The sequence below is a fragment of the Natrix helvetica genome (assembly GCF_964273705.1).
Source record: "Natrix helvetica genome assembly, chromosome: 6".
In the NCBI taxonomy this organism is placed as follows: domain Eukaryota; kingdom Metazoa; phylum Chordata; class Lepidosauria; order Squamata; family Natricidae; genus Natrix; species Natrix helvetica.
Window position 1 is genome coordinate 16,659,190 of NC_138553.1, and position 25,926 is coordinate 16,685,115.

General features: G+C 47.1%; 1 protein-coding gene across 2 annotated transcripts in view; it reads right to left on the reverse strand.

Moving 5' to 3' along the window:
* Positions 1 to 25,926, reverse strand: part of TMTC1 (transmembrane O-mannosyltransferase targeting cadherins 1) — a 186,416-nt gene that overhangs the window by 39,017 nt on the left and 121,473 nt on the right. For both annotated transcript variants that reach the window (XM_081958734.1, XM_081958733.1), the window contains one exon: positions 3,113 to 3,256. In XM_081958734.1, the coding sequence (XP_081814860.1) occupies positions 3,113 to 3,256 (144 nt within the window). The remainder of the gene's footprint in view (positions 1 to 3,112; positions 3,257 to 25,926) is intronic.

Consider the following 25,926-nt stretch of genomic DNA (forward strand, 5'->3'; position numbering starts at 1 on the left):
TGTTTGCTGCCTTCAAAAAGTAGCAGCTATCATTGGATAAGCAGTATGATTCTAATTGGATTTCTGAATATTATTGCATTTCACCTCACATTTTGTGGGCAAGTATACAAAACAGTTGATGGGCATGATTAATAGCAGCTGGTATTAGAGTTTAGATGATATAGCTCTATTACATGAACCTTGTATTAAAGACTATATATCAAGGATGATTTATTACTTAGAAGAAACAGAATAACGTGCCTTCAATATCAAAGAGTAGCTAGATAACAGATAGCTGCACAAAGCTGTTGTTATTTAGCATAATCTAGCTGTTTCATGGGAAACAACACCATCAGATAGATAGATATAGATAGATAGATAGATAGATAGATAGATAGATAGATAGATAGATAGATATAGATAGACAGACAGACAGACAGACAGACAGACAGACGCAGGTAGTCCAGGGGTGAAATTCAGCAGGTTCTGACAGGTTCTGGAGAACCGGTAGCAGAAATTTTGAGTAGTTGGGAAAATCAGTAGCATATATTTTGAATAATTCAGAGAACCGGCAAATGCCACCTCTGGCTGGCCCCAGAGTGGGATGGGAATGGAGATTTTGCAGTATCCTTCCCCTGCCCGCCTACCAAGCCACGCCCACAGAACTGGTAGCAAAAAAAAAAAATGAATTTCACCACTGAAGTAGTCCTTGACATAGGACCACAATAGGGATGGCCAAGTGAATCACATCCAATTTTATGACCTTTTTGCCATGGTCATTAAGTGACTCATTGCAGTTGTTAAGTGAATCATGTGGTCATTAAGTGAATCAGGCATTCACCATTGACTTTACTATGGAAAGTTAGCAAATGGCAATTACATGACCTTGGAGCGTTGGAACCATCATAAATACATGCTGGCTGCCAAGTATCTAAATTTTGGTCACGTGACCATGGAGATACGGCAACAGTCATGAATCTGATGGCTGGTCATAAGTCACTTTTTTCAGTGCCTTTTTAATATCAGACAGTCACTAAATGAAAGGTTGTAAGCCAAGGACGATAGATAGATAAATAGATAGATAGGTAGGTGGCTGGCTGGGTGGGTGGATGGATGGATGGATGGATAGATAGATGATAGGTAGGTAGGTAGGTAGGTAGGTAGATAGATGATAGATAGATGGATAGATGGATAGATTGATAGATTGATAGATTGATAGACTGATAGATAGATGATAGGTAGGAAGGTAGATGATCAATAGATAGGTAGGTAGGTAGGTAGGTAAGTAGATAGATAGATGATAGATAGATAGATAGATAGATAGATAGATAGATAGATAATAGATAGGTAGATAGGTAGATGATAGGTAGGTAGGTAGGTAGGTAGGTAGATAGATAGATAGATAGATAGATAGATAGATAGATGATAGGTAGGTAGGTAGATGATCAATAGATAGGTAGGTAGGTAGGTAGGTAGGTAGGTAGATGATAGATAGGTAGGTAGGTAGGTAGATGATCGATCGGTAAGTAGGTAGGTAGGTCGGTAGATAGATATAGACAGACAGACATAGAGAGAGAGATAGGATAGAAAATTGAAACATAATAAAATGCTTTACTGCATCTGAGAACCATTATAATTATATACTTCCATAATTTTTCTCTTACATCTGTAGTTAATTCTAACATTAGCTCAGTTTTGATGTTACAAGAAAGCTCAAGCTACAGTTTATCCTAACTGAAACAAGCTTTAGCCTGCCTTCCATTCTGTTTCTCATTCTTCTTGGTGTGGCAACAAAGAGATTTCACTTTCACTCTAATTCTTGATTAGCTACAGTTAAACATGACAGCTAAGCCTTAGACTGAGATTGACATTGTTAATCCTAACAATGGTTTCTTGTTAAATCTCATAATCCATAAGGTAGGTTGATTTGTTTCAATCAAATAATGAGCTTTAGTTCATACCCATCACAATGGAAAATAGTTTACTGCAATGCCTCAAACATCTACTTGGTTGTTTTCAAACTAAGCCATACACATAACACTAAGTCAAAAAAAAACCCAAGCAAGGCACTCTGAAACAATGGAAGGAAGCAAGAACTTAGTTTCTGCATCACAAAAGCTAAACAGTTGTCCAGTTAGACTTGGATTGGTTCTTTCTTTCCCTTTCACACACTCTCTCTCTCTGAGCTAGTGTAGCATAGAGATTAAATGCTGGCTGAGGATTCTGGCATTTCTGTACCCTTGAAAACTGGTTGGGTGACTTTGGTCAGCCCTTCTCTACTATAGACTGGGAAGTTGAAAAACTTTCAGAATTGGAACCAGTGTGATGGAATATATGCAGTGGTGGGCTGCAACCGATTAAACAACTGGTTCGGTGATCGCGCGCTTCGGTGATCGCATGCCTAACGTGCTTGGGGGCAGCGTTCAAAATACAGCAATTCGAAGCTCAGCTGCTTACCTTCTAAGGCAGCCCTGGTAAGTAGAACAGCAGAGGCCCGGAAATCAGCTGTGCCGCGCGAATCAGCTGAGCCAGAAAGAAGGAAATATAGGACAGGATAGGGCGGGGGCGGGACCAGCTGCTAGTCAGAACTACTGGTTTGCCTGAACCAGTCCGAACCGGCAGCAGCCATCACTAATTATATGTACTGTACAGGGGTGGGTTAGAAAAGGGGAAAAATTAAATTTTGGCAATGAAGATTGTTCTGCGCATGGGCAGAACCGAAAATCAAGATGGTGTCGCCGCCGATAGAACCGGTTCAGGGGCGTGGCAGGCCGAGTTGCTACCTACGCAGACGAACAGGTAAGAACCCACCTCTGGGTACTGTACATGAACGCATGCATGTACAAACATACACATGCTAGTTTTATATACTAGGTAAAGGCACCTGGAAACAAACCAGAAGACTATGGCTTCCAGTCCCACCTTAGGCATGGAGCCAGCTGGGAGACTTGGAGTCTCTTTCAGTCCTAGGAAGAAAGCAAGGGCAAGCCACTTCTGAAATCTTGCCGGAGAAACTGCAGAGACTTGTCTAGGCAGGACTTCAACAGACTTCCTTGAAAGCAGCAGAATTATAAATATTGTAGCTATATCTCAACTGTCACTGTATAATGCTTGAAGGAGCCCAGAAACCTACTTGAGAAGATTTCCAAGATTGAAGAGAACTCTATTGTGCTGTGGGTTCAGCTGGAGAGCTTTACTGTAGTATTCCTTCGCTTGCACCATGTCTTTGGTCAACGTCCCAAGGTTGTTCAGGGCACTTGCATGACGTGGGTATAACCTGTTGAGAGAGAGAGAGAAAGAAAGAAAGAAAGAACGAACGGAAGGAAGGAAGAGAAAGAAGGAGAAAGAAAGAAAGAAAAAGAAATACACAGAAAGAGACAGAAAGAGACAGAAAGAAAGGAAGGAAGAGAAAGGGGAAAGAAAGAAAAAGAAAGAAAATTAAGAAATACACAGAAAGAAAAAGAAAGAAAGAAAGAGAGAGAGAGAAAGAAATCAGATCATCTTACTGAATATTAAAAAATCCAAACCATTTCATGTTCATTCCTTCTTATAAAACCTGAAGACTTTGCTATGGCAAGGTTTAATTCTTTCATTTCTTCATGAAGAGACTTGGACCACTAGGAAGCAGCAACAGGCCGCCATTCGAAGGCCTTCAACAATCCGTGGAGCTGACCTCTGGGTTAAAAATATACACCCACAGAATGCTACCTTCCTCTGGAAGTGAGGCAGGGAGAATTCTATACCGGGGCAGCAGAAGAGGCAAATGCCCAGCCCCCTTTGCTTGGACTGTATCCCCAAATCTACGAGAGAAAGCATCTCAAACCCAAGGGGGAAAGGAGCCAGGAGGAAAAGATATGGCTCTACTCCCCATCCTGCCCCACTTCTTCTTTGACTGCAGCTTCCCAGGGGCACGTGCTAAGCATTCTTCCTGTCCCGTGTCACCTTTTTTACTTATGAATGTTGAAAGTGATCTTGCATTCCAAGTGCAGAGTTCAGTCTTTGTTCCAGTAAACAATACTAGCGTTTAAACAGAGATTTTAAAAAGTCTGTTTGCATTTAATCTTATGGGGGTATTTTTGTTTTGGATTTTTAATAAAACACAGCCTTCCAGTTTGGAGTCTCTCTTGCGAAGCCCATGCATAGGCCCAAACACAAACACACATACAAACACACACACACACACACAAACACACGTCATTGGAAATGGCAACCATCTGCAAGCAATATCTCTCTTGCTATGCATCTCATTAACCACCAAGCCCTCCTTGCTTCACCTAATCAAGGGCCAACTACTGCATTATTTATGAAAGAAAACGGAATTTCATTAAACTCTCACTAGGGCTGCCAGATTCTCTCTCTCTTTTTTAAAAATGATCAATGTTCCTGTCTTTCCAAAATTGTAGGCATTTTTACAAAGAGTAGCCTTTCCTTCATAATTATACAAAAAAGCTGAAACAGCTCGATTTAAATAGCCCAAAAGAGGAGGGAATAGGAAAGAGAGAGAGAGAGAGAGAGAGAGAACGGAAGTAATACTATACATTTAGTTTGGCTTTGATTTTTGTTCAAATAAGAAGCCGGATGTTTTCTGGAGATCAAATAAATTATTCAGAAGGACTCCTTCAACAGTGTCTTTTCAGTAGTCAGAACTCATTTAGGTAGCTCAGCTTTGAAAAATTACTGCCTCCCCTTTTATTCCCCAGAAATATTATTAGATTATCCCAATTGCTAGTGAGTCTATAACGAAGTCTTCAGGAAGTGGTAACACCTGTCTCATCTTGGAAACTAAGCAGAGTCAGGCATGATTAACTTCTTGGGTGAAAGATATCCTGTGAAAATCAGCTATAATTAAAGAAAGCAATGAAAAAGCTAGTTACACTGCTGTCCACAAAACTGGTAGGAACTAAAAATGTATGTGTGTCAGAGGTGGTATTCAGCAGGTTTTGACCAGTTCTAGAGTAGTTTGGAGAACTGGGGAATACCACTTCTGACTGGCCCCTGCCCCATCTATTCTCTACCTTCAAAGTCCCAGCTGATCAGGAGGAAATGAGGATTTTACAGTAACCTTCCCCTGGAGTGGGGAGGAATGGAGATTTTACAGTATCCTTCCCCTGCCACGGACACCAAGCCACGCCAACAGAACCGGTAGTAAAAAATGTTGAATCTCACTGTGTGTGTGTGTGCACGCGCGTGCGTGCGCGTATCTATCTATCTATCTATCTATCTATCTATCTATCTATCTATCTATCTATCTATCCTTGCTTAGAAAAACTCTTCAACTATTACATAATAAAATTCGGGTTTCTAAAAAGCATTGCAAAAGATTAATTATAGCTTCAGTACAAAAAATAGAAGGCAGAAATGGATTTCAAGAGAAGTATAACCGACTTTATCTTTTGAGACACTTACGTTTTTTTATAAATACTCTTGGCCTTTAAAACCTCACTGGTTATTTGAGGGACACCAAGACCATTCAATCATCAACTAAAAACACATGAGGAAAAAGTGGAAGGGGGAATTTGTTACCCGAGGCTACACTCTTGTCTTTCACTAAGAATGTCAGTTTATAAGGAAACTACGTGAAATGAAATGGCTGTGCAATTGGCAGTCAAAGCCTATGAGAATTAAAGTCCAGATTCTATGCTGAGACCAAAGTCCAACAGAGACATTTACAAGGTCATCGGTTTTAGAGGCTGCTTAGGCCAACAGGTTTTGAAGGTGCTCCCTGAAACTGGTAGAAATCAGCAGTGCAAAATTAAATCAAGTTGAATGAAAGAATAAGCTGGGGTAGAAAGCTCTAACAGGTGCTAACAGCTCAGGTAGGAAATTGCAAACGGAGGCGGTGGAGTCCTGCCACAGAAGGAATTTACCGACATTGCTGTCCTTCTGTTAAAGGGCACACAGGTGCCATCTGCCATCCCTCTCAATCCCCATGAAATAAAGTTCTGGTAGAGATAGTTTAGCCTTTAGCCTCAGTATAGTCTTTGTCCAAATCCCTCCTCCAAGGTACTAGCCTAGACAAGAGACTCGGAGAGAAACAAAGGAGAGATCATAACATTAGTTCAGAGCTTCCCTGTTCCCAACAGATGGCTTATATCAGTGGTCACCAACTAGTGGTCCATGAGAAAATTTTGGTGGTGTTGTATCCTGGCAGATGACGTCAGGGGTTTCTCTCTGGCGGCCGGCGGCTGCAATAGCAACAGCCAGGTCGTGTCTGATTGGATAAGACGCGACCTGGCTGAGCGCAGGCAAAATCCATTGTACAGATAGGCTGGCTTGTCTGACAGCTCCATATAAATAGCTGTCAGGCAAGCCCAGCCGCGCTTCTCTCCTGTATTACCTTGACAGCTGTTTGAGTTACAATAAAGACTGTTTAATTGCCTCACGGTCTCCACTCGCGTTTGTGCCTATCCAATAAACGGGCAGTTTGCTCGGCCAAGGAGGCGCTGGGCAGGATGGAGGGGGCGGACTGGCCATCAAGGGTGGCTGCTTACCTGTTGGTACAGCATGCCACTCCTTGCCCCCTGTCCGGAAGGTCTCCAGCCGAGCTGCTGATGGGCCGGCGCCTGCGGACCACCTTGGATAGGCTGCACCCGCTCTATTCCAAGGAACAGCCTGGCAACCTGGGGCCCCCTTCCCGGAACTTCTTGGTGGGGGAGCTGGTCTGGGCGCAGGCGTTTTCGGGGGATGCCAGGTGGGTGCCTGCCACCGTCACCTCCATAACCGGCCCCTGTTCTTACAGGGTCCAGCTACCTGATGGGACCGAATGGCGGCGCCACCTGGATCAACTGAGGCGCCGCCAGTTGTCCAGCGTCAACGACAACCCTACAAGGTCGACCGACATCGTTTCTCCGCCTGCGCCCATTGCCGCATCGCACCCTGGTGCCCTTTCTCCAGGGCTTATTGACCCGTCCCAGCTGCCCTGGGCCACACCTGTTGAGGACGCCGCCTCCCGGCCGTCCATTGTTGGGGATGTTCCGCCCATTTGGCGAACTCCTCCCGGTATTCCGCTGGCCTTCCCCAGTTCAGGCCAGGCCTACTCTGATGTTTCCCTCTCAAGCCCGCCTGCGGCCGCGCCCCCTCAGCCCTGCCTACCGGTTCCTTGTGATCCACCTCCTGCGGTAGGCACCCAAGATGGCGCCCGGAGCTCCACTCCCTTGCGGGAGGAGCTTCCACGGGCACCTCCTTCTCCTCCGGCGTCTCCTGTAGTTCTGAGGCGTTCTGGGCGGGTCCGGCGACGCCCAGCCTATCTACGTGAGTACGCTTGTGTGACGTACACACATGCGCACTCACTGGGGGGGAAGGGGTGTTGTATCCTGGCAGATGACGTCAGGGGTTTCTCTCCGGCGGCCGGCATCTGCAATAGCAACAGCCAGGTCGCGTCTGATTGGATAAGACGCGACCTGGCTGAGCGCGGGCAAAATCCATTGTACAGATAGGCTGGCTTGTCTGACAGCTCCATATAAATAGCTGTCAGGCAAGCCCAGCCGCGCTTCTCTCCTGTATTACTGTGACAGCTGTTTGAGTTACAATAAAGACTGTTTAATTGCCTCACGGTCTCCACTCGCGTTTGTGCCTATCCAATAGGTCAGGGGTGGGGAACTGTGGCTCTTTTGCGACTTGTGGACTTCAACTCCCAGAATTCCTGAGGCAGCTATGTTGGTTCTGGAATTCTGGGAGTTGAAGTCCACAAGTCGCAAAAGAGCCACAGTTCCCCACCCCTGCAATAGGTGGTCCGTTGAAAAATCTTTGCATTTTTGCATTTTTGATATTGCATTAAATCAGTGATCCTCAAACTCTGGCCCCTGGGCCGGATACAGCCCACCAGAGCAATTAATCCCACTTCCTGACTGGATGAGGTCCTTCAGGCACTTAGCTTGGCCATCTGATTAGTAGCTCTAGCCCTTCCTTCCCTCCCTAGAAGTCCAGACGCTTCAGCGAATGGCGCACGAAACTTCGGCCAGACTCCTTTATTTATTTATTTATTTATTTCTTGGATTTCTAGACCACCCCCTCTCCCAAAAAGGGACTCGGGGCGGTGTACAGTCAATGCAGATAAAAATACAATCATAAAACAATTAAATACATTTGGATGGAGGAGATAGGCTGTACAAGAAATAAATATATTCTAAAACCCTAAAAACATCCCCGATTAAAAACCCAAACCCAATTAAAATAAATCCCCGGGAGGTAAAACTAAGAAAGTGCCAGGCCAGCTGATTGAAATAGGTGAGTCTTTAACTTTTGACGGAAGGAACGGAGGTCGGTGGTGGTTCGAATGTCGGGGGGGAGGTCATTCCAGAGGGTTGGGCCCATCACAGAGAAGGACCTACTCCTAGGTGTCGCCCACTGACACTGCCTAGCGGACGGCACCAGGAGGAGTCCCTCCCTGTGTGAGCGAATAGGTCGCAGGGACGTGTGTGGTAGGATGCGATCCTGCAGATATCTAGGTCCTATGCCATGGAGCGCTTTAAAGATAGTGATCAATACCTTGAAACGCACCCGAAAGGCCACAGGTAGCCAGTGCAGCTCGCGCAGGAGCGGTGTTACGTGGGAGTAACGTGTACTCCCCATGATAACCCGCGCGGCTGCGTTCTGAACTAGCTGCAGTCTCCGGATGCGTCCCAAGGGAAGCCCCATGTAGAGGGCATTGCAGTAGTCCAGGTGAGACGTCACCAGCGCATGAGTGACCGTGCGCAGGGCACTCCGGTCTAGTAGGGGGCGCAATTGGCGCACCAGGCGAACCTGGTGGAACGCCCCCCTTGCCACGGCTGCCACATGGTCCTCCAGTGACAGCTGGGCATCAAGGAGGACGCCCAAATTGCGCGCCCGCTCCACAGGGGACAGTTGTTTGCCCCCTATGGCCAGCGATGGTGTCAGCTGGCTGAACCGAGGTGCCGGTACCCATAGCCACTCGGTCTTGGAGGGGTTGAGTTTGAGTCTGTTGTCCCCCATCCAGACCCCGACGGCTTCCAAACACCGGGACATCACTTCGACAGCCTCGTTGGGGTGGTTTGGGGTTGAAATGTACAGCTGAGTGTCATCAGCGTACAGGTGGTACTCAACCCCAAAGCCACGGATGATCTCACCCAGTGGCTTCACATATGCGTTGAACAGGAGAGGCGAGAGGACCGACCCCTTCGGCACCCCACAAGTGAGTGGCCTCAGGGACGACCTCTGCCCCCGTCAACACACATTGCTTCCGGTCGGAGAGGTAGGAGCCGAACCACCGCAAAACGGTGCCTCCGACTCCCATCCCCTCCAACCGGCGCAATAGGATACCATGGTCGATGGTATCAAAAGCCGCCGAGAGGTCTAATAGGACCAGGATAGAGGAACAACCCCTATCTCTGGCCCTCCAGAGATCATCAACCAACGCGACCAAGGCTGTCTCAGTGCTGTGCCCGGGTCGGAAGCCGGACTGGCGTGGGTCTAGATAGTCGGATTCGTCCAGGTGTCGTGGAAACTGCTGCGCCACCACATTCTCAACAACCTTCGCCAAGAAGGGGAGGTTGGAGACTGGACGGTAATTAGCTAGCTCCATTGGGTCGAGCGAAGGTCTCTTGAGCAAGGGTCTCACCACCGCCTCTTTCAAGGCGGTTGGTAAGTAACCCTCACCCAATGAGGCGTTCACCAGGCCCAGAAGCCAGCCTCGTGTCACCTCCCAGGCTGCCAGTACCAGCCAGGAGGGGCACGGGTCCATTGAACATGTGGTGGGTCGTAGCCGTCCACGCAACCTGTCCAAATCCTCGGGGGCAACAGAGTCAAACTCCTCCCAGAATGGTCTCTCAAGACTCGCTGTTGACGGCTCGTCTGGTCCACTGACGGAGGTCCATCCGCTCCGGATCTGATCGATTTTGTCCTGAAGATATTCCCCAAACTCCTCTGCTCTTCCCTATAAGGGTGTCTCTCGCATCCCCTGCGATAAAAGGGAGCGGGTCACCCGAAACAGGGCGGCAGGGCGGTTATCCGCGGACGCAATAAGGGCAGCACAATGTCTGCGCTTGGCCGCTCTTATTGCCACAAGTTAAGTCCGCAAATAGGCTCTTACCTGTGTTCGGTCAGATTCGGAGCGTGAGGACCTCCACCTGCTCTCTAGACGTCTCCTGTGGCGCTTCATCACCCTTAGCTCCTCAGTGAACCAAGGAGCCCGGGTGGGTCGATGCCGCAGGAGAGGTCGCAAAGGCGCAACCCGGTCCAAGGCCCCAGTCGTCGCCCTATTCCAGGCAGTCACTAGGTCCTCGGAGCGGGAGCGGGACAAGGCTACAGGTATTGGCCCAAGCTCCGTCTGGAATCTATCCGATTCCATCAGGTGCCTGGGGCGGTACCAGCTTGTAGAGTCTGGTTCCGCCTCCTCGCGGTGGGGGATAGCGCCAGGGAAGTCCAGCCGGAGGGATGAGTGGTCTGACCATGACAGGGGCGTGATGACTAAGTCCCCTATTCCCAGATCACTCGTCCACTGTTCAGATACAAAAATGAGGTCCAGTGTGTGGCCCCCTTCGTGAGTGGGGCCCTGCACTAATTGGGTCAGGTCCATGGCCGTCATGGAAGCCATGAACTCCTGAGCCACCTCGGAAGCCGCTCCCGTTGACGGCAAGTTGAAGTCCCCCATGACCAAAAGTCTGGGAGTCTCAACTGCCGTCGCTGAGATTAGCTCAAGGAGCTTGGGCAGGGCTGCTGATGCATAGCGAGGAGCCAAGTATACAATCAGCAAGCCCCACTGCCTCCCTGGGCCCCAGTTCACACCAAGGGACTCACACCCGGGTATCTGAGGGACAGTGAACTCCCTCGGCTCTAAACATTCCCGCATAACCACCGCCACCCCACCACCCTTACCCAGGGCCCGGGGCTGATGGAATGCCCGGAAGCCTGGTGGGCACATTTCCACGAGGGGTAAACCACCCTCGTGGCCCAACCAGGTCTCCGTTATCCCTGCAAGGTCTAGCTCCCCCTCTGAGATCAACTCATTAATGAGGGGGGCCTTGTTGGTAACAGACCTTGCGTTGCAAAGCATCAGCCGCAGGCCCTGGCTCTGTAGCACCTGTCCACCTAGACTGCAGGGGTTGGTACAAGCGACCGGGCGTAACCAGCAGCCACGGTCTCCCAACCGACCTTGGGATCTTATCCTGTCCTCGCATCCCCTCCTCCCCACGACCGTTGTGATAGGACAACCCTCTGCTCTAGTGACCTTTATATTCCCCCCCTCCACCGCATCCCCGTCCTTCCTGGACTCACCTGTCTGTCCGGCACTGGCTCTCCTCCCGGTCTGATTAGCCCTCCCCCCCACCCTGGAACCCCCTAAAAAAGATAAAAAACATTTTACTAAATATCCCCTTAGCTTCCGGTTCCTGCACCTCTCGGGGTCCACGAACCCGTCCTCGAGGCGGGCCCTTGAAAGAGCCAAGGGCCAAACCTGCGAGAGAGGGGCCTCCCGCAGGCGGAGCAAGTCTAACCTCGAATAAGTTATTATCAACAAAATTCCAGTAGGGGTTAAGGTGCTGTAGATGGTAAAAATAAGTCAGTATGGGGGGGAGGTAGAAGGCATTGGTCCCATAAGTCAATGTCAATGTGGGGGGTAGGAGGCATTGTCCTGGATAATTCTTCAGTAATGAGTGGGGGGGGGGAAGCAGATGTCTAGATGATAAGATTAGACGGATGTGGCGATGATGGTAAAAACGGTAGAAAAATGGGTGATAGCCCCAGCTGTAAAGTTGGTGATAACCCTCCATGGTCTTAGGTGGTCCTAGGTGGGGATAAGCTCAGGAGCAGAGATTCAGGGTCCTTGGTGGGTGGGTGGGGGCAGTCTTGGCTCCAGATAACCATACTCCCAGGCAGCCTTCCAGCCTCTCCATGGTCATAGGCCCAGTCCATGGCCCTAGGCCAGATCTTCCAGAGGCCTCAGATGATCCAGGCCCCCTCAACCACCATAACCACCATCCTCTCCCACTCTGTCCTGGCTCCCACCTGAAGGGTCCAGTAGTCCAGGCTCTCACCCAGTGCTCACCCAGCGTTCCTATGTTCCAGGCGTTGGTCTTCCGGCGTCTTCCCAACAGCGCCGGCCTCCAGGAGTCACCGGGAGCCGCCAGAGGATGATAAGAAGCCTCAGCGAAAAGCCTCGGCAAGGTCCTTGGCAGAGGCATTTTACGAGCAGATCTTCTTTCAGCCTTTCCTAATCGGCTGTCTCGCCTCTCTGCCGGCCGCTCTGTCGCTCCGCTTGTCTCCTCTGCCGGCGCGCACGCCAAACGCTGAACGCTGTTGCGCCGCCGCCATTCCTCTCCTGCTCGCACTCCCCAGCCTCTTCCTGCCTTACGTCGATCTTCTGTGACCTCCCCTCGATCACCGCGACCACCCTGGCGGACCAAAATATGTCCGAAACCCACCTGGGTGGTCTATGAGTCCGACTCTCGGCCCTCCGGTGGAACGAGGGCCGGGAACAGCACCCATTGCCCCGTTGGAGCTCTATAGCGTCTCCTGGAGCTCAAGAGGCGACCGCCATTGCCAGAAGCTCCTCCTCCTCCATTTGATCCTCCATGGTCCTTGAGAGACAGAGTTTGCAGGGGGTTAATCTAGCCTCCGGGCTGGCTACATTCTTGGCCTTATTTGGGCTCATTCTTGGCCCTATTTGAGATTCCTAGCTGCAATGGACAGCAAAGCTAGGGTTGACCCTGGGCACTTCTCTCCGCTAACAGGCAGCCGAGCTAAGTGCCTGAAGGACCCCATCCTGTTGCTAATTCATATTAGTGATCCGTGGGATTTAAAATTATTAATTTAGTGGTCCCTGAAGTCCAAACGATTGGTGACCCCTGGGGTATACTTTTCTTTTTCAATAGTAAAAAGGATAGGTAACATCTCTACCCCTTTGTATTTTGAGCCCTATCTTTTTAGCTAACACACCTAGAATAGCTATATTTATAGTGTCCACTCTGTGTGGAAAGTTGGAGTCCTCTTGCACCAGGTTACATTTATTTTATTTATTTGTTTGTTTGTCAAACATGTACAAGATAACAAGTATCGGTATGAACATAAACATGAACAAAGGAAGTAAATACAGATAAATAGGGCAGTAGGACAGGGACAGTAGGCATACTGGTCGGCTTATAAATGCCCCCTTTACGGACCTCAAAGAATGGAGTGAGGTCCATGGTAGACAGTTTGAGATTGAAGCTGTGGGGGATTGAGGCTGTAACAATGGAGTCAGGTAGAGCATTCCAGGCATTGACCACTCTGTTACTGAAGTCGTATTTTCTCGAGTTTGGAGCGGTTTACCTCGAATTTGTATCAATTATTTGCCTGTGTATTATCGTGGTTGAAGCTAAAGAAGTCATTGACAGGTAGGACGTTGTAGCAGACAATTTTGTCTAGATTGAACCGCAGGCGGCACAGTTCCAGAATGACCAAGCCCAAAATTTCAACCCTGGTGGCATAAGGGATTCTATTGTGAGTAGAGGAGTGGAGTACTCTTCTCGTGAAATAACTCTGGACCCGCTCAAAAACATTATGCTGAATGATAATTCTCAGCCTCTGAGATTTGCAATTCTATGAATATCTCAAGTGTTCCTCAACCTTGGCAACTTGAAGATGTGTGGACATCAACTCCCAGAACTTGTTAGCCAAGCTATATGGTTGAAGTTCACACATCTTCAAGCTGCCACGGTTGAGAAACTCTGATCTAGAATCTTCATAGACACAGGAGGAAAAAAAACACTGAAACATCTGTGAAAAGAAAGACAGCCTATCACTTGATACTAAAAATAAAAAGGATACTATTTCAGCCGAGTTTCATATAAAGATATGTACTGCCACAAGGGACCAGCATTTTTTCTGGCTTCCCATCACGTTGTTCTCCCCCCATGTATATGTCAATGATGCATTTTTTAAAAAAACACTACACTCTCATGACAAAGATGCTCAGAGATTATTTTACAAAAGAATTGCCACTGGAAGGGAAAGTCAAGAGCAAGGAAACCAGTTTGTGCTTTGTGCAAAGCATGCATTCCCCCCCCCCTCCTGTTTAATGTTGCAAATATCAGGAGAGATGTGAACAATGTGTAGCCGGAGTTCAATTTAATGAAATTTCAATGAATCCACTGCATGTTTTACATACAAATAAATTCATAAGCAATCATAAGGAAACTTGATTTCCCACCACAGCTGCCTGGGTATTGCTTTAAAATATGAGGAGGCAGAGTGTATGCAATGCTATGTTCGGTAATAACACTAACTTAAACTCATCATTTTCCTTTCTGACCCCTCTCATGGGGCCAGTCAGCAAGAAAAAAGATTTCCTCCTATTCATTCCACAATCAGTACCATACGGTAGTCCTATATCCTATCACTGTGATGGCTAACCTTTTTGTTGTGTGCCGAAAGTGCGCGTGCATGAGCATGCACCAGCAATCACAGGCCCACACTCATAATGCAATGCGCATGTGACACGTTTTGGGCCAAGAAGGCCTCTGCACCAACCTGGAAGCCAAAATGGGGCGCAGGGGCACTCCATTAGGCTCCCAAATGCAATGCAAGCGCCCCCACGCATGCACCCCAGCCCCACACGTGCTTGTGCGCGTCCCCCGCATGCAGCCTGCCCCCCCCGCATGCACGGCAGAGACCCAAAGATCAGCTGGCCGGTAGGAGGCACACACACGCATGTGCGGTACAGATGGGCTGGGGCAACGGCTGGCATGCCCGCAGAGGGCTCTGCGTGCCACCTGTGGCATGGGTGCCATAGGTTCGTCATCACTCTCCTATCACATGTTTCTTAATCTTGGCAGCTTGAAGATCTGTGGACTTCAACTCCCAGAGTGAGCCAGCAGTAGTGCCTGCTGGAACCCACCCCTGCCAGTGATGGAGCAGCCATAACTTCTGAAAACAAGCTGTCCCACTGGTTAATCGTCCTCATAGTTTATTGAATAAATTGTAATCAAATGAGGCAAAACATTAGACCATTCACATGCTGCAATGGCTGAGGTTTCACTGTTCATAAACCCAAAGTAAATCAATCAGAACATGGTTGAGTATGATGGACAAACCCCCACTTCGTGTGTCAGGATATGTGTCAAACTTCAGGTGAATACACTTAGCTTCCTGTGTTCTGTAAAACAGTCACCTGTGGTTGTAAGCTATCTATCTATCATCTATCTATCTATCTATCTATCTATCTATCTATCTATCTATCTATCTATCATCTATCTATCTATCTATCTATATGTGTGTGTGTGTGTGTATTTGTGTTACAACCCCTGGTATGCCCAAATATGGGAGGAAGCTCACTACTCCCTCTTTCTGTCCTTCGGCTCATCACAGAAAATCATCCAGGCAGAAAACCATATTTTTATTTTTAATGTTGCCTTTTTATATTTGTGTTGTATTTGTGCTGATAAACAAATAAAGGGAGACTAGTATGGATCCATTTCAAGCTATTTAGCTCTCATCAGCTAGCCATACCCTTACTGGGAATCGAACCAGGGCTGTATTGCATATTAGGCAGATGTAATTGCCACTAAGCCACAGGCTCTCTTCCTTATCAGCTAAGCCAGGGAAATAGGTATGTATTTGTGTTACAACCCCTGCTATGCCCAAATATGGGAGGAAGGTCACTACTCCCTCTTTCTGTCCTTCGGCTCATCACAGAAAACCATCCAGGCAGAAAACCATATTTTTATTTTTAATGTTGCCTTTTTATATTTGGCCATACCAAATATACCATACCATAACACACACATACACACACACACACACACACACACATATATATATTTAAACACGGCTGTGTGTGTGTGTGTGTGTGTGTATGTGTGTGTGTGTGTGTATTCCAGCATAACTCTGGAACACCTCGAGCAATTTCAACAAAACTTGGTACACAGATGACTTACTCTCTGGAAAAAAATACTGTTGGGGTAAGATAACATCCCTCGGGGTGTGTGTTCTGTTAAGATACAGCCTGTTGTGTCTTAAAATGGCTTCTACTGTACTGGCTTAAAATGGCTTCTACTTTACAGTGCAGTGGAGTTGCCACGGTAGCGGCTTCACAGTACTCCACAAGGGGGCTCCCTCTGGTAAGGGGGAAAATCCAACATTAGAAATTACGCTTCTGGGGGCACAGGGAAAACATTTCTATTGACATAATTTGTCGCTGAAATCAGGGTTCAGGGAAAAGTTGCTCTTGCCATCGCCTCTTCAGGAATTACAGCGACGTTCATGGAAGGAGGGAGGACAGCTCATTCCACACTTACGTTGCTAATACAGGAGTGGAATAAATAAATACCCAGGCATCACTGGGTTAACAGCTAGTGAATGATAAATACTACAATCTGTAAGTACAGTATATGCACACAAAAAAAGAAATGAGTAGAAAAAGGGTGGGAAATTTTTGTGTGATCATCTGTTCATCTCAAGAATCTCCCAACCCAAAAGGAAGGCTTACCCTAAGGAGCTCTTCAAATGGTTTGTGTCAAAATTTCATGGAATTGCTTACCTCCTAGAACAGCGATGGCGAACCTTTTTTGCCTCGCGTGCCATAAGTGGGGGGAGCGCAGGGAGATCGTGTGCGGGCGTGCCATACCCATAATGCAATGTGCAACACCCCCCCAGTGTGCATGCGCGCACTACAGGTGCTCACCCCCCCCATTTTTACATGCTTTTTTCCCCTCCCCAGGCTCCAGAGGCTTTATAGGAGCCTGGGGAGGGTGAAAACAGCCTCCCCCACCCCTTGGAAGCCCTCCAGAGGCTTCAGGGACCGTCAGGAGGCTTTCCTGACGCCTTCAGAGCGCTCAAAATGACCCTCTGAGCAAACCGGAAGTCATTTCCGGTTTGCTCGGAGGGTCGTTTTAAGCGTTCCAAAGCCTCCTGAAGCCTCCGGAGCAGTCAAAACGACCCTCTGAGCAAACAGGAAGTCCGTTCCCGAACTTCTGGTTTGCCCGTAGGGCCGTTTTTTGCGCTCCGGAGGCTTCACGGAAGCTCATGAAGCCTCCGGAGGGCCTTGGGGGGGGGGAGGCTCTTTTCAGCCTCCCCAGGCTCCTATAAAGCCCCTGGAGCCTGGGGAGGGCGAAAAATGGCTTTTAAAAATGGTGAACTCAGCTGGCCAGCGCGCGCATGCGCGCTGGCCAGCTGACAGGGCAGCGCCTTGCGTGCCCTGATAAATGGCTCTGCGTGCCACTTGTGGCACGCGTGCCATAGGTTCGCCATCACTGTCCTAGAATGTTTTCTTTGTTGCTGTATCTATTTAAGAATATGCAGCTCTTTTGCTCATTTCTGGGCTGATAGTTGGCTACGAATGTTCATGACACAGCATTTTAGTGACTGCAGCAAAACTCCAGGGAGATTTGGCTCTTTACTCTGGATAGCTACACAGGAAGAGTGTAAATGGCTGATAACTTGAGCCAAATCTGACTAAATTCTGTCATTTATCCCAGAATTGAAAACACACAGAATGCTGGTGTGTTTGCATCAATATATTGTAGGTACGTTAGAGAGCTGAAATTCCACAATCTCTTTTTTTGGCTAGAGACAGAAGAGATACATTATCCACTGCTTCAATTACTTGGAACAAGACTGCCTATTGGAGCAAGAAAAATATACGGAAATGGCATGTGCAAAACCATAGATCAACATTTTCACTAAAATATTATTTCTTACATTTTAACAGGCACAACCAAAACACCTTTACTCAGAATCTTCACTTTGTTCAGTGTAGTGATATTTTAAGGTTGCAATTTTAGACTTCATAATGATCTAGAATGATAGATTAATTGTGCTCCATGCAAAAATAAAATCTTTTGTTTATCTAGCTACCCATTTCATAAGCAAGTGACTCTGGGCAGCATACGACAAAACTAAAACAATAAATATGTAAAATCATTACCATTAACAAATATTAAAGCATTAAAAAGCCATAAGAAGAAGAATAGAAACAGCTCATAAAGAATTCTGGGTTGCTTTTCAGGGCCATTCCAAGCTTGAGCCATTAAAAACAAACCTCATTGGATTTGTTGATTGGAAGAATAGAAAAACTGAAAGTCACGTTATAAACTTAAGAGTAAGAGCTTAATAGAAATTTATACTTATACCTGTTGAGCATGTATTTCTCAACTTACAGCTGGTTATTTAGCGACTATTCAATGATACAATGGACCAGAGGTGGCATTCAGCAGGTTCTGACCAGTTCTGGAGATCCGGTAGCAGAAATTTTGAATAGTTTGGAGAACCGGTAAATACCACCTCTGACTGGTCCCGCCCCCATCTATTCTCTGCCTATCCTTCCCCTGTCACACCCACCAAGCCACGCCCACAGAACCGGTAGTAAAAAAGTTTGAATCCCACCACTGGGGTAGATTCATTTGTCTGACAACGTTTAAAGTATCTGGGCTTCATCAGGGTTACTGCTCACATGGACCATTTATTTAACTATTTTATAGTATTAGGTAACCCATTCAAATTGTAAATTTGTAAAGGCAACTTAAAATTTGAACATGTTAGGATAATTAGGTAGTGTATGCTACACTTTGTTTTATCCTTTAAAACCAAACAACCTGTGCTGTTTGCTGGTTAAACACCTGACTGCCTTTAGCATGTTTAGTATTTTTTCTAACCATTGAAGAATAACCACGAAACAAGACCAGGGGCAACCAGAGACTGAAGAAACAGGCTCTGCAATGGCGAACAATAGAAAGCAAAATAAATTTGGCTGACTAGGAACCCCGACCTTCAAAAAGAAAAAAGAGAGCACATGTGTACATTTTAATAAGACAGACTCTAACAGGCCATTAAATAGAGTAAAGGTAAAGATTCCCCTTGCACATACTGTAGGTGCTAGTCGTTCCCAACTCTAGGGGGCGGTGCTCACCTCCGTTTCAAAGCCAAAGAGCTAGTGCTATCCGAAGACGTCTCCGTGGTCATGTGGCCGGCATGACTAAGCGCCAAAGGCACATGGAATGGTGTTACCTTCCCACCAAAGGTGGTCCCTATTTTTCTACTTGCATTTTTACATGCTTTCGAACTGCTAGGTTGGCAGAAGCTGGGACAAGTAATGGGAGCTCACTCCGTTACACGACGCTAGGGATTCATACCGCTGAACTGCTGACCTTTCTGATCGACAAGCTCAGCGTTTTAGCCAGTGAGCCACCACGTTAAACAGAGTACAGGAAAGTAAATATCCCAATATTCCTGCTGTAACTCCCATATATTAATACGTCCATGTAGCAATAATAAGCAGCCCTCTTATTTCCTGCAAGATTGACATTATTTGATATTCCTTCCAGCTCCATGTCTCGTGGAAAGCTCAATTCTGCTCTAATGGCAAATATTTTAAAATTAAACCTCTGGGGATAAACTTCGTCTCTCCATAATCACCAGTCTCTTGCAACATCAAGGGTCTTACTTTTTTTCTGTTGATTTCCCTAAAAACACTTCTGCCAAGCAGCATGACTCCCCCCCCCCCCCCCCGGCTCCAACATGCCTGGAACACTTCCAAAGATCTCTCTGTTGTAGCAATTTATCTTTATTGCTTTGCTGCAAGTATGCTTAAAGGTTTTTAAACATTATCACCATTCCAGAATATCAATCGCTCGTGAACTCTGGTACAGATACCGGTCAGTTTGCATTTCCCTCAAAAGAACGACCCTTTCAAATGAAGGTTAATGTCCTCCATCTGTGCTTGGCACAAAGAAAATAATTTCTGCCCAGACAAATAGAGAAGTTTATTTTATTTTGCTTATGACCGCCTCCTCCCCCCCCCCCCCCAGTGGCTTCTGGCTGTGGAAATGGTCAGCTGTCTGGCTGCAATTTGCAATAGGGCTGATACAGGCATCAATGCATAATTTGGGACCCACCTTTTTCCTTTTTGGAAATACCCTGCTTGAGAGTCACTGCTGAGCAAAACTGATTTTTCTTCCCTGAAGATTCTTGCTGTGATTTTTCTTAAGGACGGGATTTCTATATTATATATTATAATTCTAGAGGAATACTAGTATGCACATCGCATTTCTTGGAATGTACTGTACCTCAAACTTCACAGAAAGTAGTAAGCACCTTGGTTGATCTTGAAAACTCCTAGCAAATTTGGGCTGAAGTAATCTTGGTTGAAGGGATGTGGTGGCTCAGTGGCTAAAATGCTGAGCTTGTCGATCAGAAAGGTCGGCAGTTCAGCGGTTCAAATCCCTAGCGCTAGTGAGCTCCCATTACTTATCCCAGCTTTTGCCAACCTAGCAGTTCGAAAGCATGTGAAAATGCAAGTAGAAAAATAGGAACCACTTTTGGTGGGAAGTAACAGCGTTCCGTGCGCTTTCAGCATTTAGTCATGCCAGCCACATGACCACAGAGAACCAGTTTTGGGGGGGCGTGGTGGGTTCCTACCAGTTCAGATCGGTTCGGCCGAACCGGTAGTGGTTTGGCGGCCTGGATCACTGGAACCAGCAGTGACCTAGGCATGCCACGCCCCCCGAAACTGGTTCTTCTGGCACGCCATAGGTGCCGCTATCTTGTTTCTCACTTCTGTGCATGAGCAGAAGCATTTTTATTGCATTGTGCATGCGCGCGCAAAGCGTGCATGAGCAAACCGGCAGTAGAGCCTACCGGAACCCACCACTGACAGAGACATCCTCGGACAGCGCTGGCTCTTTGGCTTTGAAATGGAGATGAGCACCACCCCCTAGAGTCGGGAAGGGCTAGCGCATATGTGCGAGGGAAACCTTTACCTTTACCTTAATCTTGGATGGGAGAAGAGTACAATTCCTAAGGTCATGACTGAGAAGCAGAGTGTCTGGGATTTATTTATATTTATTTATTTGCAATAGTGGCAATATCTATATCTTGGGTGTAGGACGAGGGTGAAGGTTCTTTCTCCGTGCTCGTGGGTTGGTTTCCAAACACTTCCTTACCAGGATCCCCTAAAGCCGTGATGGCGAACCTATGGCACGCGTGCCACAGGCGGCACGCGGAGCCATTTCTGAGGGCACGCGAGGCATTGCCCTGTCAGCTCCAGTGCGCATGCACCCGCTGGCCAGCTGATTTTCGATACTTTTTTCCTGAAGCCTCCAAAGGGCGAAAAACAGCCCAATGCAAAGAGAGCTGCCGGAACGGGGAAAGACAAGCGGCAAGGAAAGAGGCTTCTTTCACTCCTGCTGGCTGTTCTATTTCCCCCTCCCCCCTGCTACTAAAAAGGATCCTTGAATCCACAGGGAGAGAGCTGCCAGCACGAGTGAAAGAAGCCTCTTTTCTTGCCGCTTGTCTTTCCCCCGTGCTGCCTGCTGTGTTCCCCCCTCCCCCCTGCTACTAAAAAGGATCCTGCCCGATCGCTGAGAGAGCTGCCAGCACGGGGGAGACAAGCGGCAAGGAAAGAGGCTTCTTTCCCCCGTGCTGCCTGCTGTGTTCCCCCCTCCCCCCTGCTAGTAAGGAAAGAAGAAAAGAGGCTTCTTTCACTCAACGTGGCTGCTGTTGCCCTTTTCTCCATTTCAGTGCTAGGGCATCGAGGTTGCCCCACCCACCATCGCCCAGGTCCTCGCTTCTCCCAAACATTTCTTTGCCTACCTGATTTCCAGCTCCATCGCGTTTCTTGCCATCATGTGCAGAGAAACAAAGTTTGTGGGACTAAAAAAAACTTCAATCAATTACAACTTGGGGGGGGGGGAGAGATCTCGCAAAGTTGGAATTGATTGATTGAAAGGAGTTTTTTTTAGTCCCACAAACTTTGTTTTCCTGTCCAAAACGGCAAGAAACACGATGGAAAAATGCTACGGAGGGGAAATTAAATAGGCAAAGAAATGCTTGGGAGAAGCGAGGACCTGGGCGATGGGGGGTGGGGCAGGCTCCATGGAGTGGTGCTGAAATGGAGAAAAGGGCAACAGAGGAGCCACCTTGAGGGGGGGAAAGCTGCTTTTCCTTATTTCCTTGCTACTTGTCTTTCCCTCATGCAGATTGGTCTCTTCCTCATTTCCCTTTGGATTGCAGGGACCAGGCAGGATCCTCTGTGCTAGCTCCCATTAGGGGGGGGGGGGGGAACAGAGCAGCCACCTTGAGGGGAAAAAGCTGCTTTTTCTTCTTTTCTTGCTGCTTTTCTTTTCCCTGTGCCAGCAGCTCCCTTCCTCATTTGTCTATTGACTGTAGTGCCCAGGATCCTCTTTAATAGAAGGGGAGAATTTAGCAACTGGACTCACACCTGCCATTGTAAAAAGGGCCCAATCTTTACACAGGAGAATGATAAGGGAAGGTTTTTTGACACAGGAGCACACTTGAGCATCCCCCCACCCCCACCCCAATCTCTGCCCGTTAGTGGCAGAGCAACTTCTCCCCTCACTGGGTGTTAGTTAGCCAAGGGGAAGCAGCCAGAGCAGGGAGTGGCAAGGAAGCCTTGTGCAATAATGCACGGTCCACACAGGTGAGCGGGGACATTACGTTATGTGGGTCGGCACTCGAGTTCATGTGATAGCGCGCACGTATGTGCTTTTGGCACCCGAGGCGAAAAAGGTTCGCCATCACTGCCCTAAAGTCTGCTCAAGATGTTACCTAGCCTAGTAATGAAACATTCGAACACCAGCCCACAAATTCAGAGAATGAAACTTCACACTCATTTATTTATTTATATTTCAAATTTCGTAAACCTCCATCTCCCTCGGATGTCAAACAATTCTGATGCTCTTGAACAACATAAATTATAACATGGAGGAGTCAGAAATTGTGCTCAAATCAAGGGAGACCTTACTTTTAAAAAATGTTAATATATATGTTAATGTCATCTATCCTTCTACCTCTCTTAAGTTGCCTAAGATTCCTGCCAAAACTGAAGTTATGCACACAGGAACCAAAACATATTGACCATGTTGGCATAATATGCTAGGCCAGGGGTCTCCAACTTTGGCAACTTTTTAAGGCTTTTGGACTTCAACTCCCAGAATTCCTCAGCCAGTGCTTGAGCTGTCTTGCCTTGTCTAAGAACTGTCCAAATCTATAGTAACCACCATTCTGCATTTGATACTAGTAGAAATTAGTGTCAAGCTTTCATTTCTATAAAAGAACGGCATTTTTTTCTATTTATCACGTGAATGTTTCTTTATTAGAACCGAGAAAAGTGGGATCATCTACATCCGTGATGGTGAACCTATGGCACGTGTGGCGCAGGTGGCACGTGGAGCCATTTCTGAGGGCACGTGAGGCGTTGCCCTGTCAGCTCCAGCGTGCATGCGTGCTCTGGCCAGCTGATTTTTGGCCTTGATTTTCGGCTGTTTTTCGAAAAACCGCCTAACGCGCAAACCGGAAGTTCGGGAATGGACTTCTGGTTTGCCCATTGGGCTGTTTTTCGCCCTCCGGAGGCTTCAGGAAAACCTCCTGAAGCCTCCGGAAGGAGAAAAACGGCCCAACGGGCACCCCGGAAGTTCCTTTCCCAAACTTCCGGTTTGTGTGTTGGGCTGTTTTTCGCCCTCCCCAGGCTCCTAGAAAGTCTCTGGAGCCTGGGGAGGGAAGAAACAGACCTACCGGGCCCATCGGAAGTCAGAAAACAGCCTCCGGAGGGCCTCTGGGGGGGGAGGGGGCCGTTTTCGCCCTCGCCGGGCTCCAAAAAAGCTGTGCATGCATGCGCGGGGGGAACAGAGGAGCGCAAGCTCAAGGGACACTGCATGGAGGGGCATCAAATTATGGGGGCACGCACGCACACACGTGCTTTTGGCACCTGTGGCGAAAAAGGTTCACCATCACTGATCTATATGATGATTTCAGCTTCTTCCTTATTGTTCACACTCTGGATATCTGGTGACTTCACTACTCCTATTGTTTCATGACTTACCTCCTTGCCCTTTCTCCCATATAGAATTGATGTATAGCAGCAATTTTTTAAACATTTGGCAGCTTTTAAGATGCATGGACATCAACTCCTACAATTCCCCTGCCAGCTGAAGTCCACCCATCTTAAAATTGCCAAGTTTGAAAAAAACTGCCTTATAGCATTACTTAGGTGTTACTAATTTTTCAGTGCTTCTGAGCGGGGGATGCAATTTTAAAAACGTGTCAGTGGCATGTATAGAAAATATCTCTTGAGGGTGGACATCCCCATTCACACACCAAAAAAAAAATTAACTAGAGAGGGGCATAACCAGTCACAAACCACTATTTATCAGAATGTCCCATTTTCCCATTCATCTCAATTAAAATGCCTGAACTAGTCTACTCTACATAACAAAGGTAGAATTAGTCTTCTACAGAAACTCGCCACATGGCATCTGGGAACTCAACCAAGCTTGGGACTCAAAAGACACACAACCTAGAAAGTTAGCTAAGACCCCCCCAGCCCTGGGAGTTTGACAACCAATCAGAATGCATTTCTTACATAGGAACAGGAAACAGAGAGGTAGGGGCAGGGGGCGGGTCGAACAGAAAGTATAAAAAACACAGGAACTCCCAGCAAGCCCCCTTTTCCTCTTTTCTTCTTTACCCAACATCTGGAAGCATGTAATCCCCCTTTTCTGCTCAGGAACTCAAGCCATGTGATCCTGTCCACCATTAAACCATCTTTCCAAGCAGCCTCCATGTTTCTAGTGTCTTTTTCCCCACTTGGAACTGAACCCAGAATAACATTTCTTCCAACAGGGGCATAACCAGTCACAAAGCACTATTACCAGAATGTCCTATTTTCCTGTTTGACTCAACCGGGTATTTTTCACCCTAAATTTATTTGTGTGCTGGTCACCATGGAAAATATACAGGCCTGAGATCCTTTCAAGGCCAAGAGATGCATTTGGAATTTTAAAGACATTTCATGGTGTTCCAATAGCAATAAAACTGGAGGGAAATATCTCCAAAATGGTTGCATGTGGACATCACCACTTGCAAAGCCCCAGAAAATTATTTGTCCCTTTCTCTAGCCTCCTGCCCCCTGCACCCCCCTCGCTTTCCCTTATGTTTTTTTCTGGGCAAGACCACATGCTCATTTCAAGTAAAGCACTGACTAACTATCCTCCATCTTCATCTTCTAAAAAAAATGGTATGGATATCTCGTTGCTTATTATCAAAGAGACAAGTGCTACCTGCTCCTTGCCTAGATCCAAATATTTTTTCTTTTAGCAGCAAAAAGAGCAATGCCCTAACATGAAGCCATGTTTAGTTTCACCCACCTGAATTGCTGGAGTTGAAAAGATGACAGATGAGAGCAAGGTGATCACAACTTAATTTGCCAAGTTGCCAAGCAACCACAAATCCCTAAGTGTAGCTAGCAGCAACTTTAGAAGATTCACTGCCGGTCCTTCCTACCGGCAATGGTGCTGGCAAAAGCTCTTGAAAGAGCTTTGCTCTAGTCTATACACCTAATGAGGCTTAATTAACCCTCCTAGCAAATCAATCCTAAAAACAACCTTCTTTATAATTAAAGCTCTTCCCAGCCACTTGATGCTTATGGAGTTGGGGTGGGGCTGGAGGAGAAAGTCTCTGACAGCAATTACTGGGTGCTTAGCCTAATTCCCAAACAAATTGACTGAGCTTAAGTGCCAGTGGAAAAGACCTGTCTGTTCCTGTCTACAGATAATAGAGATTTTGCATGTTTCAATAGTAAGGTGTTCAATCAAGAAAACCTGCTAGCTGCCTCTCGGTTATTACTTTTAACTGCATTGAACCATGGAATGGACCAACTCGCCACGGCCAACTCGCCATATGGGGCAACTCAACAAGTACAAAAGTTAAATTAATTTCAACAGAACCGTGGCCCATAATAATAAAAGAAAGTAAGTCTATCCAGAAATACAAGAGTTAAAATAATTTCAATGAAAAACATGGTCACTGATAACAAAAGATCCTGAACGAAATGATAAATACAGCATTGAATTTTTCCTGCAGCAAGTTGTCCCGTGGCGAGTTTGCCCTTCACTCATTGGGCCAGTGGTGAAATTCAAATATTTTTACTATTGGTTCTGTGGGCGTGGCTTGGTGGGCATGGTGTGGCTTGGTGGGCATGGCAGGGGAAGGATACTGCAAAAT